At 38.2% G+C, this 12,326-nt stretch overlaps 2 protein-coding genes across 2 annotated transcripts; both read left to right on the top strand.

Moving 5' to 3' along the window:
- Positions 1 to 5,423: 5,423 nt before the first annotated feature.
- Positions 5,424 to 6,427, top strand: LOC112097807. Its single transcript, XM_024183388.1, has 3 exons — positions 5,424 to 5,562; positions 5,745 to 5,949; positions 6,031 to 6,427. Exons 1-3 carry the CDS (start codon positions 5,424 to 5,426, stop codon positions 6,425 to 6,427), a joined length of 741 nt encoding a protein of 246 aa, XP_024039156.1.
- A 144-nt stretch (positions 6,428 to 6,571) lies between these two features.
- On the top strand, positions 6,572 to 7,192 carry LOC112097806 (protein FAR1-RELATED SEQUENCE 5-like). Its single transcript, XM_024183387.1, has one exon. It carries the CDS (start codon positions 6,572 to 6,574, stop codon positions 7,190 to 7,192), a length of 621 nt encoding a protein of 206 aa, XP_024039155.1.
- Positions 7,193 to 12,326: the final 5,134 nt, after the last annotated feature.

Here is a 12,326-nt window from a genome sequence, read left to right as displayed (position 1 = left end):
ATGGGATTACAAGAACGGGATACGCCTTCATCAACATCATGCCACGTCTTTCTTCCTTGACAATTGATAGTTGCCCCAAATTAAAGGCACTACCCGACCACTTTCATCAGACGACAACGTTGAAGGAATTGATCATTAGGTCGAATTGTGGGCTTCTGGAAGAATGTTATCGCAACAGGGGAGGAGACTGGCGTAAGATATCTCGCATTCCCAACCTCGAGATACGGCCTTGACAAGTGATTTCTTCTTTTACTCTGATTTGCTTTGTTGTTTTTTTTAAGGGTGCGGCTACAGTACATGCATGTATGTGATACATGCAAGCAATACAAAAAGGCAAAAAGCAGAGCAATGGTTTGGCTGCCAAGTGGCGGCCAAACACCAAAAAAAAAAAAAAAACTGGGAGCAATCAGTTTTTGCAACCGGTTGCCCCTTGAATAAATTAAATAATAATAAAAATAATAATATTTAATTATAAGAAATAAAATAATAATAAAATATTCATTATTTTAATATTTAAGGACAAGACAAAAAAATAATTTTTATAATAATAAAAAAGAAGTTTCAAGTTTAATGGTATAAATATCAAGTTAATGGTGCTGATTTCATGTTTATTGTTCCATTAATTTCATTATTTTCATGGTTGCGAGTTAATGATCTCACGTTTCATGTTTATTGCCCTAAGTTTCAATTTCCTTCAGTTTCACGTTTAATGGTCCAAGTATCAACTTAATGGTCACGGTTTCATGTTCATTGGTCCATTAATTTAATGATTTTCATGGTTGCAAGTTAATGATAACATATTGCATGTTTATTGCCCTCCGTTTCATGTTCCTTTGGTTACATGTTTAATGGTTTGGGTATCAAGTTAATGGTTATGCTTTCATGTTTATTGATCCATTAATTAAATAATTTTAATGGTTGCAAGTTAATGATCTCATTTTTCAGATTTATTGCCCTAAGTTTCAAGTTCACTGGTTTCAAGTTTATTGGTTTTGGTATCACGTTAATGGTCATGATTTCATGTTTATTGGTCCATTAATTATATAATTTTTTAGGTTGCAAGTTAATGATTCGATATTTCATGTTCATTGCCCTAAGTTTAAAGTTCATTAATTTAATCATTTTTATGGTTGCAAGTTAATGATCTTATATTTCAGGTTTATTGCCTTACGTTTCAAGTTCACTGGTTTCAAGTTTATTAGTTTAAATATCACGTTAATGGTCATGATTTCATGCTTATTGGTCCATTAATTATATAATTTTTTAAGTTGCAAGTTAATGATCACATGTTTCATGTTTATTGCCCTAAGTTTCAAGTTCATTAATTTAATCATTTTTATGGTTGCAAGTTAATGATCTCATATTTCAGGTTTATTGCCTTAAGTTTTAAGTTCACTGGTTTCAAGTTTATTGGTTTAGATATCACGTTAATGGTCATGATTTCATGTTTATTGGCCCATTAATTATATAATTTTTTAGGTTGCAAGTTAATGATTCAATATTTCATGTTCATTGCCCTAAGTTTTAAGTTCATTAATTTAATCATTTTTATGGTTGCAAGTTAATGATCTCATATTTCAGGTTTATTGCCTTAAGTTTCAAGTTCACTGGTTTCAAGTTTATTGGTTTAGATATCACGTTAATGGTCATGATTTCATGTTTATTGGTCTATTAATTATATAATTTTTTAGGTTGCAAGTTAATGATTCGATATTTCATGTTCACTGCCCTAAGTTTTAAGTTCATTAATTTAATCATTTTTATGGTTGCAAGTTAATGATCTCATATTTCAGGTTTATTGCCTTAAGTTTCAAGTTCACTGGTTTCAAGTTTATTGGTTTAGATATCACGTTAATGATCATGATTTCATGTTTATTGGTCCATTAATTATATAATTTTTTAAGTTGCAAGTTAATGATCACATGTTTCATGTTCATTGCCCTAAGTTTCAAGTTTATTAATTTAATCATTTTTATGGTTGCAAGTTAATGATCTCATATTTCAGGTTTATTGCCTTAAGTTTCAAGTTCACTGGTTTCAAGTTTATTTGTTTATGTATCACGTTAATGGTCATGATTTCATGTTTATTGGTCCATTAATTATATAATTTTTTAGGTTGCAAGTTAATGATCACATGTTTCATGCTCATTGCCCTAAGTTTCAGGTTCCTTCTGTTTCAAGTTTAATGGTCCCGATATCAAGTTAATGGTGCTGATCTCATGTTTATTGGTCCAATAACTGTATGATTTCCATAGTGCAAGTTAATGATCGCATGTTCGAAGTTAATGATTTAATGTTCATTTAGTTTCCTTTGCTTCCGCTAAATAACAAATATTGTGTTTTAGGTCAAGATGAACTGATTAAATAGCATGCAAAATGGTTTGAAATCAATGTGCGTGATTAATTATGCCAGCAGTTGCAGCTACTAATGGCCCTGCTGGTAATGCTTATTTTGGGGATTTCAGATGCTGCTGCTGTTGGCATAAGCAGCCAGCAACTGCAGCTGCAGCTGGACCTGCAACAGCAGCAGCCACTAGCTGTAGAACCAGCAACAGCAGTAGCCACCAGCTGGTGCTTATGCAGGCACCAGCTGCTACAAAAGTAGCCAGCAGCTGTTGCTGCTTATGCAGCAACAACAACAACAACACCAGCAACAGATGCTACTGCTTGTAGTTGCCAGCAGCTGCTGCTTATGCAGCAACAGGTGCCTGCATAACCAGCAACAGCAGCAGCTACCAACTGCTGCTTTTGCAGGCACCAGCTGCTGCTGGAATGCCAGCAGCTGCAGTAACAACACCAGCAGCAGCTGCTGCTTATGCAGCAACAGGCAGCTGCATAACCAGTAACAGCTGCAGTTGGTAGCTATTGCTATAATAAGCAGCAGCCATGATGGCATATAAAACAAATTTCCGAACATGTAAAACATACTTCCGAACACGTAAAACAACCATCCAAACATATAAAACAAATTTCCGAACATATAAAAGAAACTTCCGAACTTGTCAAATAAAATTTTTGAACATATAAAACAACCATCCGAACATATAAAACAATCATCCGAACATAAAACTAACATCCAAACATATATAATGGCATAAAGAAATGAAAACTACTGAGGCGGCGGGGATGGTGGTGCTGGAGGTGGAAACGGATAAGGAATGGCAAAGTGCTCGAACAAGAGGCGTTGTCCGTGAAGGAGCTGCTGATACTGCTCTGACAAACATCGGTGCTCCTCCAGAACGTGATGCTGAAAGCTAGTCTGCTGTACAGAAAGTGGCCTCACCTCGTCCATAAGTTATTGAAGAGTAATTTCGCCGGAGTCATGTGGATCTGCAGGTGGTACGGCAGATGCAGAAGCATCATGATCAGGTTCACAGGTAGGAGGGTCATCACGTCTACACTAACCCCGGAAAGGAAGTGAAAAATCAGTCAGCTGATCAGCAGGAACCACGGAATTCAAAGGACGATCATCACTCGGAGCAAGCATTGTGTACTTAGCTTCAGTATACTTCACCCATGCTCCATTATGCCACTCAAATCCTAAGGCATACACGGCCTCATCTCCTATACTCCTACAGGGTTTACAAGATGGTTCGTTTATGGGCACCCTAAAGTATTTAAGGATTTGCGTGATGAAATTTCCATATGGAAGAGCACGATTGATTAAGTTAGGTATGGAAAGCATGGTGCGTATAATAGTGTATCCAAGGCTAACCGGCCGATGCCTGAGGATAGAATCAATCAAAGCAACATCCATGTGGGTAACATCATCTAAGTGGCCCGACCTAGGAAGGACAATATTCTAAATTATACAATGTAAAATACGCGATTGAAGGCATAGACATTGAGCACGGAAATGGATTGTACAGACCTCATCAGAAAGATCAATACGCCTACAAATGTTTCTAACGGCATCAACATAACAAAGTTATCAATCGTAGGAACTTTCCTAGCAGAATATATTTCTAACCAATCTTCGGAGGTTCCTAGGATAGAATTCAATTCAGTATCATCAAGCTCAATCAAAACTCCTCTAACGTTGGTGATTACTCGATTCTCTTTCTCCGCGGAAGTATCCATATTAGAGTAAAATACTTTCACCAAGTCAGGATACACATTCTCATTAATCGTAAGGGCATTAATCCAACCAACTTCCTCCAACAATTGCAACAAATTACCATTGTTAATACTAAGGCTACGAAGCCAATCAGGCACAATATAGAACGTATCAAGTACCTTACGTGTCATGAATCTTTGGCGAAAACGGGTGGCCAAACGCTTGTCCGGGAAGTGTCTTGATTCAAAATTAGATTGTTCTACAAGGTCGTCGTCCTTCCGTGTCCGTTTGGGTGGTGGAATCGCCTCTTTCCCTTTGTCTTTCGCTCAACGTGGCCTTGAAGTTGACATTATGATTTTTCAGCGATTTGAAGAGGAATAAACCGATTAGATGGAAGATAATGATGTTTAAAAGGGATGTGTGGGTTCAATTTTGGCAAACATTTGCCGAAGTCAAAGGGGTTTACAACCTAGGGTTTTTCGGTTTCGAGGGTTAAATTTAGCAAGAGTAAATGGTGGGAAATGATTTCTAAGGTTGAATTTGGGCTATGAACTGATTATAAATGGTGGATCTTTCGGCTGAGAACGTGGGAGAGAGGATTCGGATTTTAGAGATAGAAGCGGCTGACCAGTTTTGTGAAGACGAAGATGAGCAGTTTTATTGCTTTGAACCCGGCTAACCTTTACAAAATAATAGGGTGACCGTTCATGTTGCAGAAACTCTAGTAAGAGAAAACGGCTAGCCTTTTATTTTTAGAGGCTAGCCGTTTAATGTCCAGAGAGCACCAAAAGCGAAAACGGCTAGCCTCTAAAGTTTAAAGGTTAGCCGTTTTCGCTAATGGTGAGCATCCATACACAAACGGCTAGCCTCCACAAATTTAGAAGCTAGTCGTTTCCCCTCCAGTGAGCCCTAACGCGAAATAGGCTAGCCTCTTAAATTTTAGAGGCTAGCCGTTTCCCATCCAGTGAGCACTCATAGAGTAACAGCTAGCCTCCATAATTTTAGAGGCTACCCGTTTCCCTTCCAATGAGCACCCATACACAAACGACTAGCCTCTACAATTTTAGAGGCTAGCCATTTCCCCTCTAGTTAGCATCAATTTAAAAAAAGCTAGCCGCATGAGTTTAAGAGGCTTGCCGTTTAATGTCCAGAGAGCACAAATGCAAAACCGGCAAGCCTTTTTTAGGTAATAGGCTAGCCGTTTAAATGGTGTATCCACCAACCCAAGCACCAACCAAACCCCATCATTTAATGAAGACATTGAATGTCAACAAACATAACCCACACAGTACTCTTTTAAGTCTTCAACTAGGTCCTTTTGATGGTCTTCAAATGCTAGAATCTTGAGAGAAGATAACCAGAGAGCATGACAACATCTTTAGACGTGGGAAGCATTTCTGCATGGGTGTTAGACCTCAATGAGAACCAGCCATCGGAACAGAAAACAAGTGGACCCCAAGACAACCCGTCATATGATAATGGGATGGAAATTTGTGCAAGTGCAGGTACGTCTTTACCCCCACAAACTAGCGAAAGCAAAGATTATTTTGGGGACAAATCTGCTACAATATCATCTAGTCATACGACCTACAGTTTGCCTAAAAAAAGTGAACTCATTGAAGTGGGTGTCGGATCGTGTTTTGATACTGTCAATGATGCCCACATATGGTATAAAAAGTATGCTAAGTCGGTTGGATTCTCTGTGAGAAAAGTGAACTTCATCGTGATGGAAAAAGTGGTGAAGTAGCAAGTCGGCGATGGGTTTGCTTAGGGCAGGGATACAGGCTAAAAAAATGGATGGAGAAAACAGACAGAATCAGGGAACCGAGGGGCATTACTCGTAACGGGTGGAAGGCGGAACTTCGCGTGAACTATGATAAGTTGAAAGGGAAGTACGTGGTAACTAAATTCGTTTTTTAGCACACTTATCTCTTGGTTGAACTGCACGAGACACAATTTCTTCGTTCGCATAGACTTGTCAACGAAGCTGATTTGGCTCACGCAAAGGCATTGCGACAAGTTGGGGTGAAAGTGTGCCAGTTCATGAACTACAAGTCTGATCATGCAGGAGGGTTCCATCATATTGGGTATATGGGTAAGGACATGCGGAATAGAATAGACGCATATCATCGTGCACAAATTATTGACACCGACACAGAGGCTGCCATTGCATACTTATCTGCAAGGGTTGATTATGATGCTAGAGTGTACTTCGAGTATACTCTTGATGAGGAAAATCGACTGCGAAACTTGTTCTGGACCGACACTGTTGCTCGGTACGACTATGAACAATTTGAAGATGTTTTAGCTTTGATGCAACGTATAAGAAAAATGCATACAATAAACCTTTGGTCGCATTTGTTGGTGTAAATCATCATAAAAGAACTACTGTTTTTGGATTTGCGATACTGATTGACGAAACTGTTGAATCATATGTGTGGCTGCTACAGACTTTCTTATCGGCAATGAAACAAAAAAAAACCCATAAGTGTCATAACAGATGGTGATAAAGCTATGTCGGAAGTGATTAAAACTGTTATGTCTGGATGTGTACATCGACTCTGTTGCTGGCATCTTGAGCAGAATGCACAAGCAAATGTGAAGAGAAATGAGTTCACGTCGAAGTTTCGGCAGTTAATGTTGAATCCAATGTCCACGGAGGAGTTTGATCGAGATTGGTTCTCTGTTGTCTATGATCTGGGACTGGAACAAAATTCTTGGGTGGAAAAAATGTATGCAAAGCGTAGAAAATGGGCAGAGGCTTATTTGAAAGGAACCTTTTTCGCCGGAATGCGAACCACACAAAGGTGTGAGAGCTTGAATTCTTACTTGCGTCGCTTTGTTAAGCATAAGTTAAAACTGTATGATTTCATTAGAAAAATTCATCGTGCCATGTATTGCATATGGCACAAAGAAGTCCAAGATGAGTATGAGACAAACCACACAGCCCCAGTTCTTACAACACATCTGCAAAGCATTGAAAAACATGCGTCCGAAATATATACAAGGAATGTATTGAAATGGGTTCGGATGGAGATCCTTGGAGAAGCCACCCTGATTATGCTTGAGTGTGCCAAGACAGTTAATTCCAACATCTATACTTTAACGAAATTTCAGCATCCAGAACAAAAATGAACAGTGGTATTTTATAGTAAAGAAGTTGCAATTACTTGTTCATGTAAGATGATGGAATTAGCAGGTATTCCATGTAGGCATATATTTCACGTCATGAAGTTCGAGCAACTAGTTCGCATACCACCACCATTGATTCTTGGTCACTGGACCAAATCAGTGAAGGTGAGTAAAGTGATGAAAATGACAGCTGCAGCGTCACACCTCGATAAGAAAGTGTTAGAAACAGCAAAGTTTGCCTCGCTTTCAGCGGCATGTACTAATCTTTGTCTTTTCACCGTAAAGAATGAACAAAGTTATATGATAGCGTTAGACGAGATTCAACGGCTGACGCTTCGCGTTGAACAGATGATTGCGGATGATGAATCAGCTAAACGAGCCAGGAATTGTGTACTTCAAGCAGGTATGAAGTTGAAAGACCCGTTTACAGTTAATAGTAAAGGTTGCTCTAAAACCGTTAAACACGATGGGGCTAAAAATCGCAAATGCAGTCAGTGTTTTCAGCCTGGCCATACTAAACAGACTTGCCCGCTATATCCGCCAAAGGACATGCAACCCAATGACCTTCATTGCAGCGTTGGCGGTATTGGTTGTGTTTCGACTGACGATCATCCAAGGCATTGTTCTTATAATGTGTTAACACCACCTGTTTCAATGGAATCAAGCTCGCCAAGTTCCCCAACATTTACGTTCGAGACAACTTGTCCTTGGAGGCTTAACATCTCAGAAGGAATTGACGACCATTACGACAGCAGTAACACATTTGGTATAACCTATGAAACCGATGCAAGCACATACTATAATTGGTGGCCTCATAATAACTTGTAAGTGATTTCCCATGATATATGAATTTGCTTGGCAAACTTTCTTACGTTGTTTAACTAACTCGGATTTATATTATGCTCAGTTGAGGACGGTACACATACTTGGAGGATGGGGGATGATCGCTAATGATGTACTTTTTGGATCTAAACCGAGGGGGCAGAACGAACTTTTTGGAAATCATTGAGTTATATTATCATGTAAGAAGTGAACAATGACAATGTAATAATATATTTTGCGTACTTAGTGATAATAGCAACATTTACAACAATTATCTTCCTTTCAACATGTATTAATTAAGACAACCAGTTGCCGAAGGAAAAAATCATAATTGCCCTATTAATCCCTCTACGCCTTTGGATCATCAAAACAATTTACATGACTCGTACGTCAAATCCAGTTACAAGGTAAATTTAGCAAAAGTTTATAGTTGTGAATGAAGTCAGCAAAAAATTATCATAATCTATATTCACAACAATCTCAAACCTTCCGCTTGAAACGACATTTTGTGCAACTGTTCTTATGACCTTTTCTAGTGGACACATTACGAGGCTTCACTGTTGATGCAAGCTTCGATTCATTTATGTACGTTGCAGCGTTACTGTAGTGTGCATTAGCCAACGTCAATAATTGATCGCGTTGTTCGTTGAACGGAGAGTCTATAAGTTGTAACGCAAGTTGCGCCCGAACATTCTGTGAGTTATGCTGCAGAAATAATCATGCACTTTCATCATGTCAGTGGCCCAACAACAGTAGTAAAATCAACCAAGAAACCACATAAGGCGAATAAGGGAGCGTACCACAAATTTGATGACGTAAACTCCGCAATCAAAACCGTTAGGTTGCCGTGGAACTCCTTCCCCATGGGTCACTGCAAATGACAAGAAAGTCCAAGATACTGAATATGTAGCATCCACGACGGCATAAAGTATAGCATCCAACGAGTGTAACTATTTTCAAGTGCAAAAATACATCACATGTATTAATAACACAATACCCAGAAAACTAAACTCATCGTTTTTATCATAAATTAGTTGGACTTACAATACTATTCACTTGGATTTCTCGATCTCGTGTCTGTCGTGCATCCGGTAGTGGATCCTAGATCTCCGCTTGTTTGTCTTAAATTTCTACCAACAACATAAACCAATGGTGGCCACCATCATGCATGGGAACAAAGATCTATTCAAGAACAACTTTGGGTCACTTTTACCATACATAATATCGATCATAACGAAAAATCATTTCAACAAACACACACGCTACCTGATGGCACCGGTGCAGGTCATACATGTAACGTTTGCGGTATTGGGAGGCAGCCTTGAAACCATCTAAATGTGCATTTGGTATTGTAGCAAATTGCTACATATTCATCACATCAAATTCATATAAAACACAACTGAAATTACCGTAGTTAATGATGAGAAAAAGGATATGAAAAAAAAGACAGGAACGAATCAGTAACTGCATATCTTGTTGGTAGGAACTAGCTTATTGGTTGCCCATGGCTTTTGCACGACTCACGTCGTGTAAGGTAATCACTCATCATGAAAATAATCTAAACACAAGAACAATTATAATTGGTTTTATTAATTACAATTTCATCATTAAAGTCAAATTACGAACAAACCTCCTCGTCAAGTGATGCATCGGGCAAAAGTGATAACAAGCCTTGCCGAGTGATATCCTCATGACTTGATCGCACAATTATTTCACTGTATGTTAATCACATGATACATTAACAAAATCAAATAACTATGACAACATATTAAACGAAAAGAGCTTGATGAGTGGCCATGAAGGTATTGTTACTCTAGGCTAGCGCTTTTGTCAAATCCATATTGGAGCATATTCAATTGATCGAGGGTCACCGGCTCATTCATGAAAAAAGGGCCCGCTCGATATTTTGGCTTTGGACCGCGTGAGACTTGATCATACGGGAACAACTGGTACCGCCCCAGCTTTCGATTTCTGTATGGCCGAGGAGGGCCTAAAGACAGCGGATTAAAATCTTGCGGCTGTTGACATTTCTTCTCTTGTTGCGCGGAAGACTACATATTTATTCAAGACAAAGAAAGAAGAAAGATTAGACTAAATCATATATAGTTTAGACAAAAGTTAACAAATTATTACTCTATGTATACCTCATCTTGAAGTTCCGGCACCAATTTAGGCTTCATCGCGTCTTGCAATACTTCTGCCAACTTTTCTTTTAGGACAACCTCTTCATCAGTGGATGTGCTGAGGTACACAACTTTTCGTTCTTTAACTTCAATGGGCATACGCTTTTCCCGTACTAGATCTGAAAGCGTGACAATTGCAGGGATAAGTGGGTGCATCTCCATATTCGAAGAGGAAAAGATTGGACCATCAGTTGCCTCGGCACCAGTATATGTAGGAGGTGATTGACTATCATCAGCGACATTTGCTCCTTCTTGACGAAAATATGCTCGTTCCAACTTTTCAACCTTTTCAGTAAGAGAATCCATTTTCAAGCCCATTTTTTGTAGTAAATCATTATTTCTTCTCATATGTTCCTCCATTTTATCCATTACTGCTAATATAGCATGAAATGGATGTTGCCTTGCGGCGTCACCATTGTCAATTTGTCCTTCACTTTGAGCACCTGATGAGCCGCAACTGATTTCTCGCATCGGAACCTGCATTAACTACAAATATCCATAAATAATCTATTCAATTTAATAACATAACTACAAAACACTATACAATTATAGAAGGGAATAAACCGCATTGCTCTCAAAGTCACCATACTTTTGTCGCCACTTGAGGAATCTTTTTATTTCACTATCAGTCTATGCACTAAGAGGACATCCATTCTCGGCAACAGAAGAAAGCTGAAACTTAGTTGATGACATGTAGAACAACTGCAAACAACAAAAAATTAGTTAATACGGAAATAATAATCGATAATACCATAATCGTTTAACTAACGAGAATACAAATTACTAAATAAATCATACCATTAAAAATATAACGCATCCACTCATCGAGGAAATTTTATTTTCGTTGAACTTTGAAACTTCTTCCCATAAAAAATTGAAAGACCAGCTGGCCCAATTTTTGTCGCAAATGTTACTCACGTCTTTTAAAGCATAAAGGTATGATGGGTTGATGTATGTAGCTGTAGTTGGACACAAAATAGTTCCAATCGCAAATAGACTAAATAGAATATAGAAATCTTCATCTGCACAACTATTTGTCTTTAATTTTTCATCTAAACTACCTATTGGGATGCCTTTCTTTCCTGAGCAATACTTGGCTCGTAAGTCAGTAATTTCACTATCTTCACCACCAAGCACAATCGGTGTTCCTCTGTCACCAACACCCATCACGCTTGTAAAAGTTTCCAGAGGAAGCTTGTATTCCATTCCATGGACTGTTATCGACCGCTTATCTTCGTTACATTGCTTAACTAACAATCTACATAAATCTTGCCTAAGTCGCCCACATTTTAAACCTAACAAGCTTCTGAAACCAATTTCTCTCACAACATCTTGTTGTTCAATAGATAACGAAGAAACAATGTTGGAGAACCGCAAAACACTACATCGACATAGGTGATTACCCTTATCAGAATTGTTCTCCATTGTTGGAATCGGTTCACTTAACAATCCACTGGCCAATCTCGAGTTCATTTCAACCTTTTCATTATAACTGTTGATGAATTCGGCTTTATCTTTCGCGCTGAATTTCAACCATTTGTCACGTATACGCCCCTTAACCTACACTAAAAAATATATATATATTCATTGGCCAATCATCAACCAAACTATTTAATTAGTAGGCTGCAACATAGAAAAGTTGTCTACAAACCGTTTCATCCACCTTCACACCTTCCTCCTTTAACTTTTGGGATTCTATCTTGCTGTAGATAGAAAAATAATATCAAATATCAGTTCCTTGTATGTCAATTAAAATTATTGCACTGTTAAACTGAAATGACTACAAAATGTCAATAATAAAATTCAACAATGAATTAGTTTCTTCAAGTAGTATATGTACGAATGCTTGCCCGGCCTCAGAGGATCCCGCTTCTCAGACTGAATATTAATGTCATCTGCGACATTGGCCTTACGCTTACCCATTATACTGTGTACACTAAAAATTATGTCCCCTGTCAATACACACTGATAATGTCATCAAACTCTCTCCACGAATTCTAAATCAATGTAAATTATTACATTACCCAACAATACGCACTAATAAACTTACATGATAAAAGCTGTAATTTTTAAATATGAGAGGCGAATGATTCTTCTTACCACATTTAAAAGCCTTATATATTCTTTTTTTT

Source organism: Citrus clementina, unplaced genomic scaffold (assembly GCF_000493195.1).
Source record: "Citrus clementina cultivar Clemenules unplaced genomic scaffold, Citrus_clementina_v1.0 scaffold_5, whole genome shotgun sequence".
Classification (NCBI taxonomy): Eukaryota; Viridiplantae; Streptophyta; class Magnoliopsida; order Sapindales; family Rutaceae; genus Citrus; species Citrus x clementina.
This window is presented reverse-complemented; position numbering and strand designations above follow the sequence as displayed.

Bases quoted from the DNA above. Each gene is read 5' to 3' on its own strand.
- LOC112097806 (XM_024183387.1), top strand. From the start codon at position 6,572: ATGTCGGAAGTGATTAAAACTGTTATGTCTGGATGTGTACATCGACTC.
- LOC112097807 (XM_024183388.1), top strand. From the start codon at position 5,424: ATGACAACATCTTTAGACGTGGGAAGCATTTCTGCATGGGTGTTAGAC. The intron at 5,563-5,744 runs GTACGTCTTTAC...AAGTATGCTAAG, and splicing joins GGAAATTTGTGCAAGTGCAG to TCGGTTGGATTCTCTGTGAG. The intron at 5,950-6,030 runs GTACGTGGTAAC...TCGTTCGCATAG, and splicing joins TATGATAAGTTGAAAGGGAA to ACTTGTCAACGAAGCTGATT.